Source organism: Eschrichtius robustus, chromosome 15 (genome assembly GCF_028021215.1).
Source record: "Eschrichtius robustus isolate mEscRob2 chromosome 15, mEscRob2.pri, whole genome shotgun sequence".
Classification (NCBI taxonomy): domain Eukaryota; kingdom Metazoa; phylum Chordata; class Mammalia; order Artiodactyla; family Eschrichtiidae; genus Eschrichtius; species Eschrichtius robustus.
The window spans coordinates 40,993,056-41,015,255 of record NC_090838.1 but is presented as its reverse complement, the minus strand read 5'-3'; the positions used below and the strand labels follow the sequence as shown (position 1 = coordinate 41,015,255).

The following is a 22,200-nucleotide window of genomic DNA, read 5'->3' as shown; positions in this document are numbered from 1 at the left end:
CTCAATTATTACTATTATACTTTAAGTGTGGTCAATAAAAATTTTGTGGCAATTGTTTTATAAGTACCTATATAAAGTACCTATGTAGCAATAATACTCTCATTTTGCCTCTTAGCCGCACAGAACCTAAAATTTATTATTGGGCCTCCTATAGAAAAAGTTTGCTGACCGCTTTGTTTGATCCAAAACCCCCAGGATCCACCTCCCACAGGTTAGGGGCAGCTGCTCCAGCGACTGTCACACCCCCCCCCCCCACCCCGGGAATAGGCTGACAAATCAGTCAGGAGGCTGGATGTGCTGGGGACACTTGGGTAGGCGTGGGGCAGGCAGGACTTGGGATGCACAGACACTTCTTGGCCATCGGAAGCCACCAATTGGTTGCTAATGTTTTGAAAGACTTGCATTGCTCCTGTGTGGATTTTCAGCTAACTGGCTTTCAGGAGGAAGAAAAACACACGCAGTTGTCCTCCTGTGGTTTTAAGCGTGTTGAGCTACCCATTGCAGCACTGGAAACCATCGATGTCCTGAACACACGGAAACTTCTCTGGGTCAGCTTTTGGAACAGTGTGATTTGTACACCTACTGAGCCCGACAAGGGAAAGGACCGGACAGCAAATCAAGAGCAACGGATCAGAGGCTCTTCAGGCTAAGCTCTCCCGACCTTGGATTTCTGCTTTTGTTTTCAGATCCACGTAGGGGCACAGCAATGCAGAGCTGTCAGCCCAAGGTGTCCTTGGGCTCCCCTGTCCAGGCAAACCTGCTCACTGATCTTCTTGGCACAATCAGGATGACAGTTCCACATCCAGCACCCCTCCCCCAGAGCCTCCCCCCGCACCCACTCACACCACCTCACCCCGCCACGGCCCACAGTCTCTATCACTGATTTCTCTTCCTTTCTGGCTTAACCCAGAGTCACCTCCACAAACCTCCAATAACCAAGTCCCTGTAGGTCACGGGAGATGTGCAGGTTGTCTGACAGCTTAATTAGATCACTTTCTGATGACAGCCAGGCCTGCTGCTGTGAATGAGCATGAGTGAGAGGCTTAAGGCCCTAGAGAAAGGTGATACAATATGTTCTTTCTCCGTCTTATAAACACTTGTTCGATAACTGTATGATTTCTGTCCTTCAGGACGGGACAGATCTTGGTCTGCTCTCCCCATGGCATTGCCTCTGCACACAGCTGATGTGTGCAAAGACCTTATGGGATCCAGGCTGCTATGCCTAAGTGTGCCTTCTCAAAATTAAATTTCATTTATTTCTCTGAATAAGTAATACATGCACATAATGCAAACTTCCAGTGTTACAAAAGGTTATACAGTGATAAATCAGTCTCCCTTCCACCCCATCCCCAAGCTTTAAGCGTGGTACTTTATTTATGCCACTGACCTGCGCTGTCTGACCCTGCCCCAGTGCTTCCAATTATGAAACCCATGTATTGTTTGCATCCGACAGTATTGGTTTTTTAATGGGTCTTTTATTTCAGATGGCTGAGTAAGAATGGGATTCAACAAATACACAACGGTGCATTCAATGGAACCCAACTAGATGAGCTGTAAGTAGCCCTGACTATTCTTCCAGGCCATTTAGAGGAACGGCTCTTACAACAGTAATGTTTACACGGCTTTGTGTTTCCCTTCTTCTTTCCTCAACTCCATCCCCAGGAATCTAAGTGATAACAATAATTTGGAAGAATTGCCTAAGGATGTTTTCCAGGGAGCCTCTGGACCAGTCATTCTGTGAGTAGCTTCCCCCACTTCCGTGTGCAAGAGATCAGCATCTTATGTTAGAAGTCAACTTTCTCCAATTCAGGGAAGCTTATAACGCAGGGCTGGCAATTAAGATCAAATCTGATTTGTGTCATCTGCAAAGATTTATCGGACAATTTAGGGCTGATCCACATTCTAAATTTCAGTAAAGTCGCAACAATAACAACAACAACTAACATTTAATGAGCACTTACCAAGTCCCAGCCAGTGTTTTAAAAACTTAAGATGAATTTTCTAATTTAATCCTTACAATAACCTCTGTGGTAGGAGCTATTAGTTCCATTTTAGAGAAGAAAAAACGGGCTTCCCTGGAGGGGTCAATTCATCCAACGTCACAGAAATTTTAGAGCACAGATTCCACACCAAACTGGTCTAACTCATAGTACACTCTTAACCACTCTGCTGTACATCTCTTCCCTGAAAGGGAAAGCACAGTTCTCCTTCCTCACTCTCAATGTCCAGGAGTTTCCCTCAAACCAGTGAGATATACACACACATTTATTTTTGGATCCTCTCTGTCTCGATTCCAGATCTCTTGGGATGCATCCAGTGCCTCACAGCCTTGCATCAGCACCTCTCCTCCTATTATTGCTTCCTCATCTCCATTTCTCCCCCCAAGAGTGACTTTCCCCTATTCTCTTCTCATCAGCCCCTGCCCTTCCACAAGGGTCACCCACCTCTTCCCTGACAATCTCGGCCAACAGTGAATGCCTCCTCCTGTGATTCCCATAGTCTTCATGGTTGCAGGGGCCCAAATCTGCAAGAGCTTTTTAAAAATGTGTTTTCCTAGGCTCCAAGCAAGACCCACTACATCTATTGACAAATGTACTGTAGGAATAAGAAAGGAATCTGGAAGGAAGGAGTCAGATGCAAGAAGAAATAGTGAGCAAAGAAATAAACATGTGACTAGATGTAAAGGTTTGCTAGATGATCCTCATATAGCCTGCCTAAGGCCAGCTGGGGCATTTGGGAGCCACTAGCCAGCACCTCTTACTTGGCAGTCAGTATATATATTATCTACCTATCTACATACCATCTATCAACATCACTTCATTTTCACCAAAGAGCTTATCTAGTTGACCCCTGAACAACACAGGTTTGAACTGCGTGAGTCCACTTACATGTGGATATTTTTCAATAAATATATACTATCTGTGGTTGGTTGAATCCTCGATGTGGAATCATGGATAAGGAGGACAGGGCTATGAAACTTGGGCATCCGTGGATTTTGGTATCTGCGGTGGGTCCTGGAACCAATCCCCAACAGACACCAAGGGGCGACTGTATTCTCCTTCAGGCTGGAACCCATGCATCTCTGGAATGAGATCCTGTATGGTAGAGCAGAAACTCCATAAATGGTTATTACTGGTGAAAAAGGATATGTTGTGACCTTATACGGGACTCTGTCTCTTTGAAGAAGTTCAAAGATTATTCCAGAATGCCTGGTTTCAGATAGGCAATATATACAAACGAAGGGAGTGTCCACGTGATTAAAGCACAGATGCCAGAGCAGACTACCTAGGTTTAAAACCAGTTCTTTCACCTCTCTAAACCTCGGTTTCCTCACCTAAAAAATGGCAGAAACAATAATACCTATTTCCTAATACTGTTTGAAGCTTAATAATATTATATATGTGTGTGTGTATATATATATTTATATTTATATATTCACTCATTGATTCACTCACAGATAGATGTTAGGCACCAGCCATGTGCTATGCACTGTATATAGTGCAAGGAACAAAATTTTTCCTCACAGAAAGCTTACATTTGTCTAAGGGGGAGTCAGACAATAGAACTAAATATGCAACTTAATATATCAGGTCATGATGTGCCCTATGAGGCACCAAGTAGGACACGGGTGTAACAAACGGGAAGCGCCAGGCATAGAGTCCCTGCGTTCCAATATACAGAGTCTTCAGAACTTGTAATGCTTAGTCAATGTTTCTTATTCTTAGTGCACCTGGGAGACAAACAGACTTAGAGAAAGTGCTTTTGATGCCTTTGACCAGCAGAATAGCAGTGTGTCAATTTCACTTAGCTAACAGTCCTGAGGGTTTTGAATGTGCCTAAATAGGCACCTCTATCTGTTATGTAAGAACATACCTGTGATGGGGTAGGCTTTCATATGTGACCTGTACCAGGTACACTATAAAATCACAGCACCTTAACCACGGTCTGCTACTGAGAACACTCAAGTTGGACAGGATCCCCAACTAGCTCATTACCCAGCTGAGGAAGCCAGAGACAGAAATGCGAAGTGACCTGCTAACGATCACACCGCCGCCATTAAGTGGCAGAGCTTAAACCAGAAACTAGGTCTCTTGCCTTACATGCCATGTAGTCCCAACATACCATGTCACCAAAAGTACATAAACATGTCCAATCAAACATCTAAAAGGGCCCCTAAAATTAACTGTGAACTAAAATAGGGGGGAAGATAACTATAAATGCCGGACCCCTGAGCCCAAGAACACCAGTAAGTGACACACACACACACACACACACACAGCACAAAAGAACGTCCTCTGCAGTTGACAAGCAGGTCCCAGGCTGAGGCACTGTGCAGTGTGTCTGATCAGTGTTCAGTGGAAAACACAAACATGAACCCACAGCCAGCCCTGCCATGAATGCCAGCAAGAAGGGATGCCGTGATCACCAGCAGTTCTGCAGGGTCCTCGAGTTACAGGCCCATTTTCCACCCTTTTACCACAGAAACAGTGAATAAAATTTATAGAAAATTCAAAGGAATTATGAAGCACTTGCCATGACTTAAAAAGGTAGAGAGTGATAATACATTCCTACATCTTTTCATTTCAATGCATGAGGATATACGTGCAATATCCTGGCCGAAAGCCCAGCCTGTAACTGCTGGTCTCCTTCTCCTCCCCTTAGGGGCAAGAGGGTTGATCAGCTTAACAACAAGCCTCCTTTTTGGGGGGCTTTCAGGTTAGCCCGCAGATGTCTTACCAGCCTCTCTGGCTGCTAACCTGGGACTCTAGGGCCTATCCCATCGCCTACTTCTGCAACCTGATGCGCCAGCCCCCGCTAAACCCTGGCCTGAGAGCTGCCTGTTTAGTGTGTGCAGAGGACCAGCCCACGCTGGTGCTGTGGGTTCATGGGTTGGAGAAGGAGTGTGTGTAGACCACTCAGCCCACAGTAGTTGCAGCTCAGGTTAGGGCTGTGACCGTGGCTTGGGTCAGATTCCCCTCCCAGAAAATCAGACTGTGATGCGGATATTTGCATGCAAAAGGTTTACTGGAGAGTGCTCTTGGAGTCTGGCGGGGGGGGGGGTGGGGGGGGGTGCTTGATGGACGCAGAATCAGGCTAACAGGGAAGTTGAACTACAATTCATTTGCAACAGAAGCTTCCGCTAATCCTATGGGGAGCTCTGGCGTAAGACGGCCCTTCAAAATTGACTGAATTAAGGCAAGGGGCCGGGCCTTTTCATCAACAGTCATTGGGTGCAGACTGGCCCTGAGGAGGAGCCAAGTCTTGGGCGAGTCAGGCGAGGGCAAATCCCAGAGCAGAACTCGGCTATAGGCCACCTCAGCGGTGAGTGGTCCTCAGCTGCCCTCAAACCATGGTTCTAAATCTGACCTTGCATCAGAATCACCCGGCATGCTTTAAAACCCTAGATGGCTGATCCCCACCCCCAGAATTTTTGATTCAGCAGGTCAGGGGTGGGCCTGAGAACCTGCACCTCTAACAACTTTGCAGGTGAAGCTGACGTTGCTGGTACAGAAAGCACACTAAGAATCACTGCCCTAGAACCAGTGCTGGGAACGGGGAAGCCCGGCCGGGTCTCCAGAATATCTCCTCCAAGAGCTAACTGTGGTGAATCTCCCTCCCCAACAGGCTCAGTGTTTTATCCCCAGTAGATATATGCAAGGAATTCTAAAAGAGTTAAGGGGAGGGCACCCAAACCAAACATAACTCCTTTCCTGAAGGCAAAAATTTTAGTTGAGTGCAAAACAGGGAGCCTCTGAACACCTGAGGGTGCAAGGATAAGATGTTCCACTGCAAAGAGAAATAGATGCAGAGAAAGCTAGGGGCACACAGACAAGCTCCATTGAGTTTCCGAGGAGCAGTCTAGCATCCTGACTTCCCCCTCGTGAGTCTTGACCTTGAACATCAGTAGCCATCTGAGTTTTCACCTGATATTCTGAACTCGCTCAAGTTTTCTTTTCCTTCCTTCCTTCCTTTCCTTCCTTCTTTCTTTCTTTTTCTTTTTTTTTAAGCAATCAAGCAATTGCTGTTTCCTTGGGAAAACATTTCCTGTGGGGAAAATTTAATGCATTGCCTTTGCAGGCTGAAGCCAGTACAATCATATTCTGATGGTTTATCAAATTGATTTGGCTATAGCTCAGATTCATTTGATAGTTCAGATTCAAACACTGAGGTGTTTGTATAAGAATGATTCTCTTCCACTACCAGTGTACCCACAGTCCTATAGATAGCAAATTGCCTTTTTATTCCGCCTGGGATCATGAAAGAGAGGTCTTCTAGCCATCTGTCAGTGTAGTATACACCAGAAATGTGCTCTCACTTACGGAAATGATTGACCTTTGTAACAATATCTTTGTAACAAAGATGTTACAATATCTTTGTAACAATATCTTTGCTGGGAAAAATAGAAATTGTTCAAATCAAATTTGTGGCACTGGCTATAACACACTTTATTAAATGGGGCACAGAGCACAGTTTAACTCTCCTGACTCAGTGTCTTATTACTGACTGCTGTTTCCCTTTCTACTTTGTATCTCAAAATCAAGAATCCTAACAAGGTTGAAACAGTTCAGGATTACTAAATCTCTTCAGCCATTGTCTTATGAGTCTCCTGTTGGTACTACGTTTCAGGATTTAAATTCTCAAAACCAGCCAGAATGTAGCATGTGCTGAAATGTTAACCAAAGTGGCACCTTAAAAAGAAAGGCTGTCGGCATGAGACCAGCCTGAAAGACAAGGATTAAAAACACCAGCCCATGATTACCCCTTCCCCTGCTGATATAAATGTCTATGGACTTTTCTTAATCCGTGGAGATACCAGAGAAACATTTTTCTGCCAGTCCAAAATATGGAAGTCTTATGATAGTTTCCATGTTTGCTCACCCCAGCAAGTATGCAGTAAGCTTGAAGTAAACACTTCTACAAACACTTTTATTTCCCTATCACCCAGGAACCACTTCTGCTAAAGACTTTTGCTTTACCAAACTCTAAATGACTCTGCATCTCTCTCCTACCAACCACTCCCTCCTTTCAATATCCACCAGCGGAAGCTCGGGATCCCAGGACACTGACAAGATGCCATAGTCCCCCAGAAGCAAAGCCACCTAGTGAAAATGACAGCAGCTCACATATTTTGCAGCTGTGATGAGGAGGAACCCGAAATACAAGCTAACTCCAGAACACTCAGCAGACAAAAAGGCACCATCGCTTCCCGAGCAGGCTTCCCCATCCAATACCTAGTCACTGGATTGCATGCAGGTCAACCCACACACGCATTAGTCTATTTATTCTTCAATCTGTGTCTATCTCCTTGTAAACCTTGCACAAGGATGCTCTCTTCCTTGATTCCTTTGATACTCTCAGTCACATATAATTGCCTGCTGCAGAAGCACCGTTTTGCTGAGCCCCCTTTAAATCCAGATTTCCTCTCAGTCTGCCTTGCATCTTTCTCCCTTTAGAATTGCTCTTCTGTAAGACTTGCTTCAACTTCTCATTTTTTTTATGATGCTGAGGCATCTCTGCTAATCAGACAAGTATCCACTGAGATTTCATGAACCCAGCTCTGTGCCAAATATTAATACCATGTAGAACACAAAAGTATCTTAGTAATCCCTGCTCTCAGAGCATCTGAAACCTGGCTGAGGAGACAAAACAAATATACATGAAAAGCTGAATAGTATGAAACAACAGAAGAGATAATACAAGGTACTAGAGTCTCTGTAAGTGCTAGAGGTCAGAAGACATCACAGCTGGCTGGGGTGATCTATCTAGTTCCTTTCCCAATCCTCCATCAGTGCCATTCCCCAGCCTATCTTTGAACAAAGCAACAATTTTCTGGGTGCTTACTATGTGAAAGGCACTGCTGAGAATGCAAGGAGCCCTCTGCCCTCCAGGAGAGAGAAAATGCAAATACAAAGAGCTAGTGTATAAAGCAAAAGATGGTAAGTGAGAGAGGCAGAAAGTATACAGACTATAGTGCTATTGCACTCTTAATGGCATTCAAGGAAAAATACATCTACAGCTGTTAAAAATGATGGGGATGATAGAATCTCAGAGACTTCAATGCGAGTCTGTTTGGGTACTCTATTTCTGCATAAAAGCTATCCTTAAACTCAGTGGCTTAAAACAGTCATTCCATTTTCCCCACAGTTTTATGTTTTAGAAGTTTGGGTGGCTTGTCTCTGATCCATGTGATGTCAGCTCAGGTGGCTGGGTCTGGGGGGTCTACTCCAAGCTGTCCCCTTCACTCATATATCTGGTGCATCTGTGCTCCTTGGTACCTCTCTACAGACACACAGACACACACATACACACACACACACACACACACGGCATCTCGTCCTCCAGAACCCTCTGTGCATGGCTTAGACTTTTTCCAGCATGGCATTCTCAGGGCATCAGAGTTCTTTCACTACAGCTTAGGGCTCTATAAGACCAATTTAGAAGCTATCTGTGCTCTGAAAGGCAAGGTCCAGAACTTGTACAGCAACACTTTCATCATACTCTACTATAGGCCAAAGACCTCACAGTTCAGCCTGGATTCAAGGGAAGGGCAAACAGACCCTCTATGGAAGAGTATAAAGAATTTACAGTCATCTTTAATCGACTACAGAGTCAATGAGAGAATACCATGGCATTGCACAGAATACAAAAATCTGTTTATTTTTGGAAATATTCAATTACTGTGATTTTTGTATATTTTAAAATCAAGGGGGGAAGGCATAACTAAGAAAAAATAGTCTTCTGTTCTGTATCACTTGATTTTAGAAATATGAAAAATGTTGATGGCAGGTAATAAATGATTGCCCTGGTTTAAATTATTCCTGAAGCACTTTGTTTATACCTTCAACTCATTCCTTGGAGGAAGCCTTGAACTGTTTTAGACAAAACAGGCAATCTTTGCTCCCTTCCATATTTGAGGGGAAAAAAGAAGACCCCATAGACCAGGCAAAACAAGAACTTGGTCACCGGGACCAGAGTATCAACAGCAGAACTGGTCAGAGGAGCAATTGCCTGAAGAGAGAAACTAGAAAGATTTTTTTAGGGCAGAGAATAAAGTTGAGAAGCTCTGGAGCAATGGAAAGGCTAAGTGGAGAACAGGCCAGGACAGCTGGATCTTTCAGCAGCAGAGAGCGAAGACTCATCACAAGGACAAAGGTTCATGGATCAGACACTTATCTCCAGGGACCCCAGCTATGAAGAATTAGGATACGTAAGCAAGAACTAGAAAAGAGACCTTGGAACACCAAGAACTTTTACCTCATGATGATAGCAATGAATGTTGCAAGAAGTAGTTAAATTCCAGATCTATGTGGAAGGTAAAGCCAAGTTATTTTGCTGAGGGTTTGCATGTGGGGTGTGAGAGAAAGAGGAGTCAAGGATGACTTCCAAGTTTTTGCATGAACAACTGGAAAGGCTGTAAGTAGAGCAGGTTTTGGGGAAATATCAGGAGCTCAATTTTTAATATCTAAAGCTTCACCTTCTTATTCGACATCCAAGTAGAGATTATAAGAAGGTAGCTGAAATATGAGTCTGGAATTTAGGAGAGAAAAGCAGCCTCCAGATAAAAATTGGGAGCGGGGGAGAACATCAGCATATAAATGGTGTTTAAGTCGTAAGACTAGAGGAGTTCACCTACAGGGTAAGTGAAAATGGAGAAAAGAAGGCTAGGCTCTGAGCCCATGGGCCTAAAAGTTGGAGTTCAGGAAGGAACCAGCAAAGAAACATCCAAAGAGTCAGGAGACAAATATAACTAGATATAAAGAAAGTCACCAGGAAGATGTAAAAATTCTATATTTATATGTACCTAAAAAATTATCCTCAAAAATATGTAAAGCAAAAATTGAGAAAACTTAAAGTAGTAGTATACCAATCCAAAATCATAGTCGGAGATTTTAGTGCACTTTTCTCAGGAGTGATAGAACAAGCAAGCGAAAAAATCAGCAAGCACACCGAAGTATCTGAACAATAGCATTGACAAATTTGATCTATTTGGCATCTAACAAGGAGGGGAACGAAGTAAAATATACATAGGTTTTACAGAAATGGTAATCCTTAACTCTGATCATGTAAATTTGTCTAAATATCAAGCAGGGCTTTAGCAGCCCTGAGATTATTGCTACTAGTCCTAGGACTTGAGCACCCAGTGAGGATGTGGGAACTGGGACGACTGGTAGCTGCTGGATCCTCAGCAGATCTGTTTGATGACAGCTGGAATCACAGAGGAGCTGCTGCCTGAGGTAAAGAAGAGATGAGAAATGCCTATGTTCACCCTTCCGCCCCCCCCTCCCGTCCCACCAGTGCCATTTGCTGAACCCAACTGAAAGTTGATTGACAAGGTGGTACCTGCGAAATGGAACCCTTGGAGGCCACCTCTCCTGCAATACAGAGCAGAACACAGAAAAGGGCACAGAACGGATGTGAGAGAAGTGAGGCAAGACCAGCACATCATGTCCAGTGCTTTGTACTTCATTGGAAGTGTAATGGGGAACAATTGACTAGTTATAAGCAGGAAGTCACAATTAATTGGCATTTTTAAAATATCACCCAATCTGCAGTGTAAAGATTGCGTTAGAGAGAGAGCTAGATGGCCACGATGATTAATTTTATGTGTCAAGTTGACTGGGCCATGGGATGCCCAGATAGCTGGTAAAATAGTATTTCTGAGTGTGCCTATGAGAGTGTTTTCAGAAGAGATTAGCATTGGAATCAATAGACTGAGTAAAGAAGATTCATCCTCCCCGTGTGGGTGGGCATCATCTAATCAGTTGAGGGCCCTAAAAGAACAAAAAGGCAGAGGAAGGGCAAATGTGCTTCTTTTCTTCCTGAGCTGGAACATCCATCTTCTCCTGGCCTTGTGCATCAGGGGTCCTGGTTCTTGGGCCTTCAGACTCTGAGACTTAAACCAGTGGCTGTCCTGGTTCTCAGGCCTTTGTCTCTGACTGAATTATACCACAAACTTCCCCGGTTCTCCGGTCTGTAGATGGCATATCATGAGACTTCTCGGCCTCCGAAATCACATGAGCCAAATTCCATAATAAATCTCCTCTTATATACCTCTATATATCCTATTGGTTCTGTTTCTCTGAAGACCCTTAATACAATGGTCATGAGAAGAACAGTTATGAGACTGTTGCCTTTCTCTCTAGGCAGAGATTATGGTGACTTAGACTAAAGCTGTGGCAAAAAAAGTGGACCGATTTGAAACAAATGTAAAAGTTAGGCTTGTGAGAAGAAAACTGAGTCCGAGGGAGGGAGGGGGAGGGGTCAAGGATGACCCCCAGGCTTCTATCCTGAACAACAGGGGGAGATGGAGGAGTCATTTGCTAAGATGAGAAAAGCAAAAGGACGAACATATTTACAAGGAAGATGGTAAATTCAGTTTTGATATTTGCAAGTTATCAAAAGGGTGGGATCTGATGGACAATGGATTATCCATTGGATTATGGGCTTGGAGTTCAGAAGTAGTATCTGAGCTGGGATGTACATTGGGAAGCCATCAGCATATACCTGGTATCTGAAACCAAGGAAGTGGGTAAGATCACCTGGGAAGATTATGTACAGTCAGAAAGGGGCCTGAGTTTAGAGGGACTCCAATAGATAAAGGAGAAAGAAAAAAATCAGAAATAAGTCAAAGTAGATGTCAGAAGAAATTGAAAAGAATGTGATGCCAAGAAAAAGACTGTCTCAGGAAGGAGGAGTGTTTTACGGGTGAAATGTAATTGAGAAATCAAGAAGGTTAGAACTAAGAGGAACTTCCAATGAAGAACTAAGGTTAGAACTTCTAATGAAGTACAAAGCGCTGGATATGATGTGCTGGTCATCATAGTTACCTTAGGGTGTACTGTTTCTCTAGGGACTGGGAAGAAACTGAGTTGGATTGGGAAATGAGGAAATGGTGACCTCAAGTATGGACAACTAATATAAGAAGTTTGATTGGGAAAGGGCAGCAGCTACGAGTAGGTTTCATTGAACAACAGGAAGCATTATAAACTTTTGAGCAAGAGAATGAATGACACAATGAAAACAAGGCTTTGAGAAAGTAATTTTCGCCAGACTGGGAGAACATATGGGGTAGCAGACATATATTCACACCCCCAAGTTTCATTGGTCCTAGTGCCCAATGCTTTGACTGACAGGAAATACAGACATTAGAAGATTCTCCTTCACCAAGTATATCCAAGGATGCTTGAAATGAATCCATCCTGGTCATCACTTGCTACCACTCCCATCAGAAGCACTCATTTACGGCCAACCTTCTGGCCCCAACGGGTCTAAGCCGATGCCATTTAAATCTCTTCACTCCCACCCCACTGGTCAGGTTGTTTTGAGGGTTTCAGCTGCCAACGGTGCTGCCAGAAAATGGCCCATGTTACTGGTGTTGCTGCCAGAAAGGATGGGACTCTGGAACCCTCCAGTGACAGAGACCTCGTTAAAATGACCATTTACACTGGTTTCCACATAGACCTCCTGATTCACCAAGGCAGAGACTCTCCGACAAAGCAAGAACAACTGCGTGTGTGGGTGTGTGTGTGTGTATGTGTGTGTGTGAGATGTTTTCTGATAACAGCTGCCAGTCATCAAGTGCTGTCTGTTGGTCAGGAAGTTCTCTATGTACTTTAGCTCATTTAATTCTCACAACAACCCTCTGAGGTAGGTACGATTATTATTCCTGTTTTATAGCTGAGGAAACTGACACATGGAGAAGTGAGATAACTTGACCAAGGTCACCAGTCTAATAGATAGAGGGGCAGGGTACACGAGGAGGCAAGTCTGGCTGTGGATGCCACGCTCACCACCACCACTCTCTACTGCCACTTTGACTTTGTGCTGAGGGTACCTGTGTTGCCCACTGATACCTTTTCCCCTTATGGTGTGTTCTCTTTGCATCCTTTTCTGAAATATGGCCACAGATGCCACCCCAGCTCACTGGATATATTTTTACATCTAGTTTTATGGTGAGGAGGAAATGATCTCACTTCCTCGGTCCTATGTAAATTCGTGGGTATCTATTCTATAGATAGACTGTGGAAGGGGAAAGAGATACATTTAAGCCCCAGATCAGCCAGGACGCAAGTACATCCAGGACACAGAGTGGCATGTTATCTATGTCCTCCTACCACAAATATAGGGGCCAAACGTCCCTTTAGCCAAATATTGATCTGACCAAGGCGTGCTGGATGAATTGGAGTCTCCCTCCTCACCCATGTAAAAGTATCACTACTGTGGCTGCTATGTTGATGGCTAACAAAGCAGAAAATGTTAGGCCCACAGTAATCAGGTTATGTTTACCTTTTCTCCTTACAGAGATATTTCAAGAACCAGGATCCATTCCCTGCCTAGCTATGGCTTAGGAAATCTTAAGAAGCTGCGGGCCAAGTCAACTTACAACCTAAAAAAGCTCCCCAGTCTGGAAGCTTTTGTCACAATCATGGAGGCCAGCCTCACCTACCCCAGCCACTGCTGCATCTTTGCCAACTGGAGGCGGCAGATGTGAGTCTTCTCGTGTCCGCCCCTGAGCCCCACTCGGGCATTTCTCCAACGCAGACCTTGGTCCACAACTTCTACACCTGTGTGGCATGAAGAGGATCCCCTGGCAGAGGCGTCCACGATGAAATCCCTTAGGCATAGTCTAGATCAAAGCTTTAGTGTTCTCTCTGAAAATGGGCTCACAGGAGAGGGCTACCCACATGGTAGGCTACCTACCAAATATTAAATGAGCTAACATGAAAAACACCAAGCAAGCCTGACTCGCAGCTGATGCTTAATAAATACTTGTTCCCTTTTCCCTTTGTCCCGACATGGATTTATCCTTCGAGTTCCAAACTCTGCACCCCATAAGTGTGCCAGGGACCATCAAAGTCAGCCTTGGAAGGGAGAAGCATAAATGCCATAGCAGAGACTGACGCACACGCCCGCAACACATCCCAGCAACTGGAAACCTCGCTAACCCATCTTCGGAGCTTAGCACCTCAGAGGCAGGACTAAGACTGTGACATCTGTTCACGCTGGCTTTCCAGGCTGCTCAGGTTCCAGGAACCCCAGATTACAGAGGGTAATCCAAACAGAGCCAAGTCCTAGTGGGTAACTGGTTAAAAAGTTGAGGTTCTGGAGAGAGTGGAGAGGGACTCCTTTAGAGATTACATGTTCAGGTATTTAAAGGATCCACTGGAGATATAGTTTATTGGGTATCAGGAGTTCTCAAAGCTTTCTACCTCTCGTAAACTCACTGATAAGATTCACACCACACAGTGGCACTCAATCAGATGACGCCTCATTCCCACTCTTGTACAGCAGCCCAGCACGAATATAGCTTCTGGGATACTCTTTCACTGCTTAACGCAGTCTCTATTATTCAACCTTAACATGCAGACGTGTCCCCTACTGTAAAGCAAAGTGAAACAACCAAACAGTACACACCCTAAATTAACTAGCAGTCCACACTCAGACCCATTTAAAGGATCTGCAGAAAAGGGGCTGCTCTTCAGAATTAGCATGCATCATTGGGGAACTCTCCAGAATCAGACACTCCTCACAGATTAGCTCAAGGGCCAGGGGATTTCTTCCTAATGACTAGAATTCTTAAGGGCTTGGGCTAAGGCAGCAAGGCCCACCTCTTTTATATTCCAGGAAGAGATACTCCAGCCAGGGCAAGAAAGATACCCATTTCACTGCCAAAACCCTGGAACTAAATACCCCGCAGGAGAACTCTCAGAGGACGTTAAGACCACTGAAGGAGCTGTCCATCATGCGCTGTCGGCCTCAGCGCCCGCACACCAGAGAAACATATCCTCTTTCTCTGTTGCTTAGACCCCCCTTCGTAGTGTAGATGTGGCCTCAGGGCTCTCCCGACTAGAAATCTCCGCGTCTGCCTTACATTGTACCGTGACGTGAAGGCTTCCCTGATCCCTCCAGACCACCGGGCTCTCACCCTCTCTAGGTCCCTATTGTAACTTACAACAGGGCTTGTCAGGTACGGCGAAGGAGAGGCCCACGCCTCTTCTAGGAAGACATGCCAAAACGGAGTGACAAAAATAGCAATGGTGTTTAGTCTTTACGTTTAACAAATTCACAAACCCAAAACAATATGGTTCTGCTATTCAGAAGACAACTGTAGGTGTGGTTAGGTAATGAAATTTGAGTTTAAAGTTGTGTGATGAAATTGTTCCTCCAATCCCTGTTTGGAAATAATGCCTGAAGTGTAAAGGTTAGGCCCTTGTAACTGTGACATTTTGGCCAATGGACCTCGTGGACTTTCATGGAAAGACCTTATGAACCATGCCCCTCATCTGTCATTTAACCAGTTATGTCCATACTCAGCTTGCATTGATATTTTGCCCTAGTTTTTTTATGTATTGTATTTAGGCCTTTTCTTCCCGGCTAGATTTTAAACTGATGCACTGTGGCATATTCATTAAGTACTCACATAGGGCCTAGACCTCGACATGAACTCAGTAAGTAACCACATCCTCTCTCTTCATATTGCTGATACCTGTCAAGTACTCACTGCCAGGCACTGTAATACTTTGCAGCTTTATCTCATTTAATTTTCACAAAGGTAAAAACACCATTTTTATTCCCTTCTCACAAAGGCAGAAACTGAGGCTCAGAGACAGTAAATAACTTGACAAACACCAAACAAACTCAGATCCAAAATCTCTGGTCTGTCTGTCTGTCTCCAAAGCTCAGGCTCTCGGCCACTCTGCCATGCATTTCCCAAGTATCTGTTCATTGATTTATTGGCATCCAAGAGTACTACTTTTTAACCTCACCCCAAACTGAATTCCCAACTCTTTATAATACTTTGCCGAGGTACTGCAGAGGCATGACTTTATTTTCCCTGCTTCCATTTTTCTTTCTATTCTTCTCTAAGAGACATACATTGTTTACCTTTCCCCCACTCATGTCATTGGGTCACTTCTGTTTCAGGAAAGGGAAGCATCTATATTTAAAATATGTTCGTAGCAGTATCAAAAATAAGCATCTTCACCGAAGCCAACATAAGTCCCGGGAAGTGAAGGCTGTGTCCGTCTAGATGGTTAGTCGGATCCGTTTCAGTGAACCGAATCACAGTCTGTTGGCACCAGGTTACTTACTTCCTGTTCCTAGAACTGGGCTGCCGCTAAACCAATGACAGGGTTTAGGAGTTGGGAGTTAGAATAAGAAACAAAGTGATTCTCTTGTCCCCTCTTTGCCCATCTCTGAACTTGCCTCACCTTTCTTGTAAGATCTCTGACTAAACCAAAAGATTTTCTGCACATTTTCAATTACACGTATGTTAACTGTTTAACCTCCTTAGTGTAAACTGTGACTGATGTGAGAAGCTCTATCAGTCTCTAAAACAACAAATGACACATCATCCAGGAGGAAAAAAAAAAAAAAGAGTCCCTTGATCCAAGGGAAAATGACTTTCTGGAAATTCAGTTCATTTTCTGGAGGCGAAAGAAAGGAGAGGGTTCTCACTAACAGCCCCTTCTCCTAGAGGTTGATGCGGAAAAGTTCAGTCCGTGTCTGCTGGCACACTTGGCCAGCCCTCATCCTTTAGTACCTAATGGAATCTTTACCTCCTCCACGCCCCAGTCACTCTATCCGTCTTATTGGGGAGGGGGGTCTTTGAAGAGCTTTAACACTCACCTGCCCGCTCACTCAAGAGATTATGTTAAGGCCCAAGAGAAATGCAGTAACTTACCATTGCTGTGAGCTTGCCCCTCAGGGAGGGAGGAAGGGAATGGACTGTGTGTGTGTGTGTACACATGCATTTCCATCCAAAAGAAGACCCAATGTGAAACATTCCCATTCCTTAAGCTTTTGCTTCAAAACAGAATTATTATCCTCTGGCTCTACAGGCACTATCCGCTTGTCTGGATAGAATATTTATCATCTGGCTTTCATTCAAATCCCTTCTGGAAGTGCCTCTATCGTGTTGATGAGGCCTCTTGTACATTGGGGTTTAAAGGGAAAGCTAAGACAGAAATGTGAGCCCAAGAAGAGCCAGTTCCTCAGGGAATGAGCTACAATCTTGGAATAAATTAGGCCCCCTTGCACCTGCATTTGCCCTTCTGGGCACTCACTAGCAAACTACTTAATGTGAGAGAGCCAGGATTACCCTGCAGACGAATACATGCCTGAGGCTTGTTGTGGCCCCTGGGGAGTGAAATAATAAAGAATAGGCCCCTCAGTAACATTTCAGGCAAATTAGCAGACCTCCTGGTAGCCTGAGTACCAAAGAGCCAGGGACAGGGCTGGCTGGGAACCAACTACAGACTCTGACCTCCTAATTGATGTAGATAAAAGAAACTCTTATTTGAGTCAGAGAACAGTCCAGAGCTTCCAGGACTGGAGTTTAGAGTAGAGGAAAGGGGGTATACCCTACTCAGCATATGAAGAGAGAGCTGAATGGAGATGCGGAAGGGTGAGGGTAGAGTTGATATCAGGTCTGTAAATTATTTGCACTTAACAGCAAAGCTTAGCTAGTCCCAGGCCCCTTCCTCTCCACATTCAGGTTGTGGCCAGATGGTTTCCCCACTGGGCCATCCAACTCTAGGAATATATGCACGAGTTGTTCCGTTCATTTACAGTAAGCAGCATTAACCCTTGAGTTTAGCCTCAAGGGCAAACAAATTGTTAGAAGAAAAAAAAAAAAAAAAAAAACTCTCAGGAAGAAACCCCATTCTCTACCCCGTGTAAAGACAGTGATATATCTGCCATTCTGGATCCAACATACTGACTCTATTCCTTTTTGTATTTTTCTAGCTCTGACCTTCATCCAATTTGCAACAAATCTATCTTAAGGCAAGAAGTTGATGATACGACTCAGGCTAGGGGTCAGAGAGTCTCTTTGGCAGAAGACGATGAGTCCAGCTACGCCAAAGGATTTGACATGATGTACAGTGAATTTGACTATGACGTATGCAATGAAGTGGTGGACGTGACTTGCTCCCCCGAGCCAGATGCATTCAATCCATGTGAAGATATCATGGGGTATGATATCCTCAGAGTCTTGATATGGTTCATCAGCATCCTGGCCATCACTGGGAACACCCTAGTGCTCGTGGTCCTGATCACCAGCCAATACAAACTCACAGTCCCCCGGTTCCTTATGTGCAATTTGGCCTTTGCCGACCTCTGCATTGGAATCTACCTGCTGCTCATAGCATCAGTTGATATCCACACCAAGAGCCAGTACCACAACTACGCCATTGACTGGCAAACTGGAGCAGGCTGTGATGCTGCCGGCTTTTTCACTGTCTTTGCCAGTGAGCTCTCAGTCTACACTCTGACAGCCATCACGCTGGAAAGATGGCACACCATCACCCATGCCATGCAGCTAGAACGCAAAGTACAGCTCCGCCATGCTACCAGCGTCATGCTGGTGGGCTGGATCTTTGCTTTTGCAGTCGCCCTCTTTCCCATCTTTGGCATCAGCAGCTACGTGAAGGTGAGCATCTGCCTGCCTGTGGATATTGACAGCCCCTTGTCACAACTGTATGTTATGTCCCTCCTTGTGCTCAATGTCCTGGCCTTTGTGGTCATCTGTGGCTGCTACACTCACATCTACCTCACGGTGAGAAACCCCAACATTACGTCCTCCTCTAGTGACACCAAGATCGCCAAGCGCATGGCCATGCTCATCTTCACCGACTTCCTCTGCATGGCGCCCATCTCCTTCTTTGCCATCTCTGCCTCCCTCAAGGTGCCCCTCATCACTGTGTCCAAGTCAAAGATCCTCCTGGTCCTGTTCTACCCCATCAACTCCTGTGCCAACCCCTTCCTCTATGCCATCTTCACCAAGAACTTCCGCAGGGATTTCTTCATTCTGCTGAGCAAGTTTGGCTGCTATGAAATGCAAGCCCAGACCTATAGGACAGAAACCTCATCCACTGCCCACAACTTTCATCCAAGGAATGGCCACTGCCCTCCAGCTCCCAGGGTTACCAATGGTTCCAATTACACACTTATCCCCCTAAGCCATTTAGCCCAGAACTAAAACACACTGTGCAGATGTTTCTGAGTGTTGAATGACAATTAAGTCTTGTCTTTGAAGAATATGCCATGGCATAGCTGATAGAGCACTTCTACGCACTTCATCTAATTTAATCTTCCTGGCACATCCATAAGGTAAATTAGTCAGAAACTATTAACTCCATGTGATTCATTAGGAAGCTGAAGTATTAATAACAACATTAATAATTAAAATAATGTAATGCTACATCACATTTGTTTTATCCTTTATAAATGTTCAAAGTGCTTTTGTTCAGGTCATCTCAGTCGATCCCTATAAAAGTCCTATTAAACAGGTAGAACAGGAATTATCCTTGGAGTTTTATAGATGAGGAAACCAAGACTCAAAGGGTTAAGTGACTTGTTCAAAATTGCTTGGCTTACAAGAGGCAGAGCCAAAATTAAATGTTCTGACTCCCAGGGAACTTCCAAGAGAGGCAGCACAATGTTCATTCATTCATTCATTCATTCACTCAACGAATATCTATTAAGCACCAATGTGATGGCTTTGTAATGTGTCAACTTGAGTAGGCTGAACTACACTTGCCAGAATTCCCTTTCTTATATGTTTCCCATGTGGGCCACAGGGATGGTTCTCAGGAAAATAGGAGGGTGGAAGGGAAGCTGCAGCCATTTTCTCACTCACACTTTGTTGCTCATCTGCTGGTTCAGCTCACTGCTGTGATGCAACAGCTGGCCTGCAATGGCTCCACCATCCCCTGAAATCTTCTTCAGGTTCTCTGCCTCCTAAGCCAAGTATATGTGTTTAGCTCCATGATGAAGAACCCAAACTTCTGCAGAACACTTTTATCACCAAGGTCAGAAGCCACAATAACAGAAATGGAGCTCAGTTTGGCCTTGTGGGGTTCCGTCTCATGCTCGTGGCTTGGCTTCAATCATGCTCATGATCTTCCCTTTATGACTGTCTGCCCTATGGACTTCAAGCTCTAGCATCAGATGTAGAGACAACATCCTTACAGAGACCACTTAACCAATCCCCACAATCATGTAAGCTAATTCCCTGTAACAAATATTTACCCCATATATACCTACATGCATGCATGACTGCTTTTGCTTCTTCAGTCAAACCCTGATAGAAGATACAACCTATATGGAGTGCACATGGATTATGCTAAAAACATAGCAGCTTTGGAATCGGAGCTGAGATTTTATTCTTACTCCATGATAAGCCAGGACTCCTCCTCCCTAGGCTCAGTGTCTTCCTCTGTAAATGGGAGTTGATTATAATATCTAACTATTGGGCTTACTATAAGAATTGGAAAAGAAAATGGGTGTAAAGTGCCTGATGCTGTAATAGGCTTGTTGAATGTCAGTTTACTTCTTTCCTCCCAGATCAATGCCTGGAGTAGTGACTAGTTCTCCCGACCATGATCTAGAACTCATTCCATCACATCATATTACTCCTGATAAATAACTATACTTCCCCTATCTATTTTCACTTTTGACTCCATCTGGATAATCTGGATCATAGATACCAACCACAAATCCCCATCAAGCACTGTACCATGACCAGCCCACAAAGCTCCGAGTCTCCTCGGAGAGTATCCTCTTTCCATGTCAAAGCCAATCCTTCCTTCTCTTGCCCCATTTCAAAAGTTGGTCCCAAATGCATTAACAGGGGAGTCCTTAGAGGGCTGAAGAAAAAGCAATCATCTCTGCTGATGTGACCTGGCACCATCTTGATCTACTATGAGCATTAGTGAAAAATGGAATAAGTATCGTAGAAATAGTACAGAGCTGAGCTGGTCAGTACAGTAGCCATTAGCCACATGTGGCTATTGAGCACTTGAAATCTGGCAAGGCTGAACTGAGACACGCTATAAGTAAAAGACACACTGGCTTTCAAATACTTAGTGCAAAGAAAAAAGAATTACAGCATCTCAAAAATTTTGATATTGATTACATCTTGGAACAATATTATTTTGGACATACTGAGACAAATATATTTAAAAATTAATTTCATCTATTTTTTTAATATCTTTTAATGAGGCTACTAGAATATTTAAAATTACCTAAGTGCCCAGTAGTGGGATTGCTGGGTCGTAGGGTAGTTCTATTTTTAGTTTTTTAAGGAACCTCCATACTGAATGGATAAAGAAGATGTGGCACATATATACAATGGAATATTACTCAGCCATAAAAAGAAACGAAACTGAGTTATTTGTAGTGAGGTGGATGGACCTAGAGTCTGTCATACAGAGTGAAGTAAGCCAGAAAGAGAAAAACAAATACCGTATGCTAACACATATATATGGAATCTAAAAAAAAAAAAAAGGTTATGAAGAACCTATGGGCAGGACAGGAATAAAGACGCAGACCTAGAGAATGGACTTGAGGACATGGGGATGGGGAAAGGTACGCTGGGATGAAGTGAGAGAGTGGCATGGACTTATATATACTACCAAATGTAAAATAGATAGCTAGTGGGAAGCAGCCGCATAGCACAGGGAGATCAGCTTGGTGTTTTGTGACCACCTAGAGGGGTGGGATGGGGGGGTGGGAGGGAGACGCAAGAGAGAGGAGATATGGGGATGTATGTATATGTATAGCTGACTCACTTTGTTATAAAGCAGAAACTAACACACCATTGTAAAGCAATTATACTCCAGTGAAAATAAATAAATAAATGAATAAAATAAAATTACCTAAGTGGATCATGTTTGTGGCTCATGTTATATGTCTATTGGAGAGCACAGGTCTAGAGCTATGTGAAAATGAAGCATTTTCATTTAGCTTTTTCCTCCCCAGGTCCCCAGGCCACACTGCCGCACTGTTGGGCTCTCCCAACTCCGTGTGCAATCATTTTTCTTCCTTGTTTGTGGCCAGAGGGAATATATTTCTGAATTTGGACTCAAAAGCAAGTAGCAGTTAAACGAAAAACAGGATACAGTGTTAATTATTTCATAACATAGCTGTTGATGAGCCAGTGGTTTAACAGACAGTGGTTCTGAGAGTCAAGAATATGTTCAAAGATAAACTTACACCAAGAGAAGCTCAGAAGACTTTTGTTGCATTACTCTGTCACTACACTTCCTGGTAAGAGAGAAGACTTTTCTCAAGTAAGCAAATATATTTATAGGTAGCTAAATTCAGTGTTTCTAAACCCTTCAGACAAGTCCTAAGGGAAAAACACTTTCTCTGTTTCCTGTATTTGAATGAAAAACAACTGGAGTCCAGTGTATC

At 44.0% G+C, this 22,200-nt stretch overlaps 1 protein-coding gene across 2 annotated transcripts in view; it reads left to right on the top strand.

The window, feature by feature from the left end:
- FSHR (follicle stimulating hormone receptor) overlaps positions 1-18,982 on the top strand; it is a 164,682-nt gene extending 145,700 nt beyond the window's left edge. For both annotated transcript variants that reach the window (XM_068564189.1, XM_068564188.1), the window contains 4 exons: positions 1,485-1,553; positions 1,663-1,737; positions 13,303-13,488; positions 17,749-18,982. In XM_068564189.1, coding sequence (XP_068420290.1) covers positions 1,485-1,553; positions 1,663-1,737; positions 13,303-13,488; positions 17,749-18,982 — 1,564 coding nt within the window. The remainder of the gene's footprint in view (positions 1-1,484; positions 1,554-1,662; positions 1,738-13,302; positions 13,489-17,748) is intronic.
- The last annotated feature ends 3,218 nt before the right edge of the window (positions 18,983-22,200 follow it).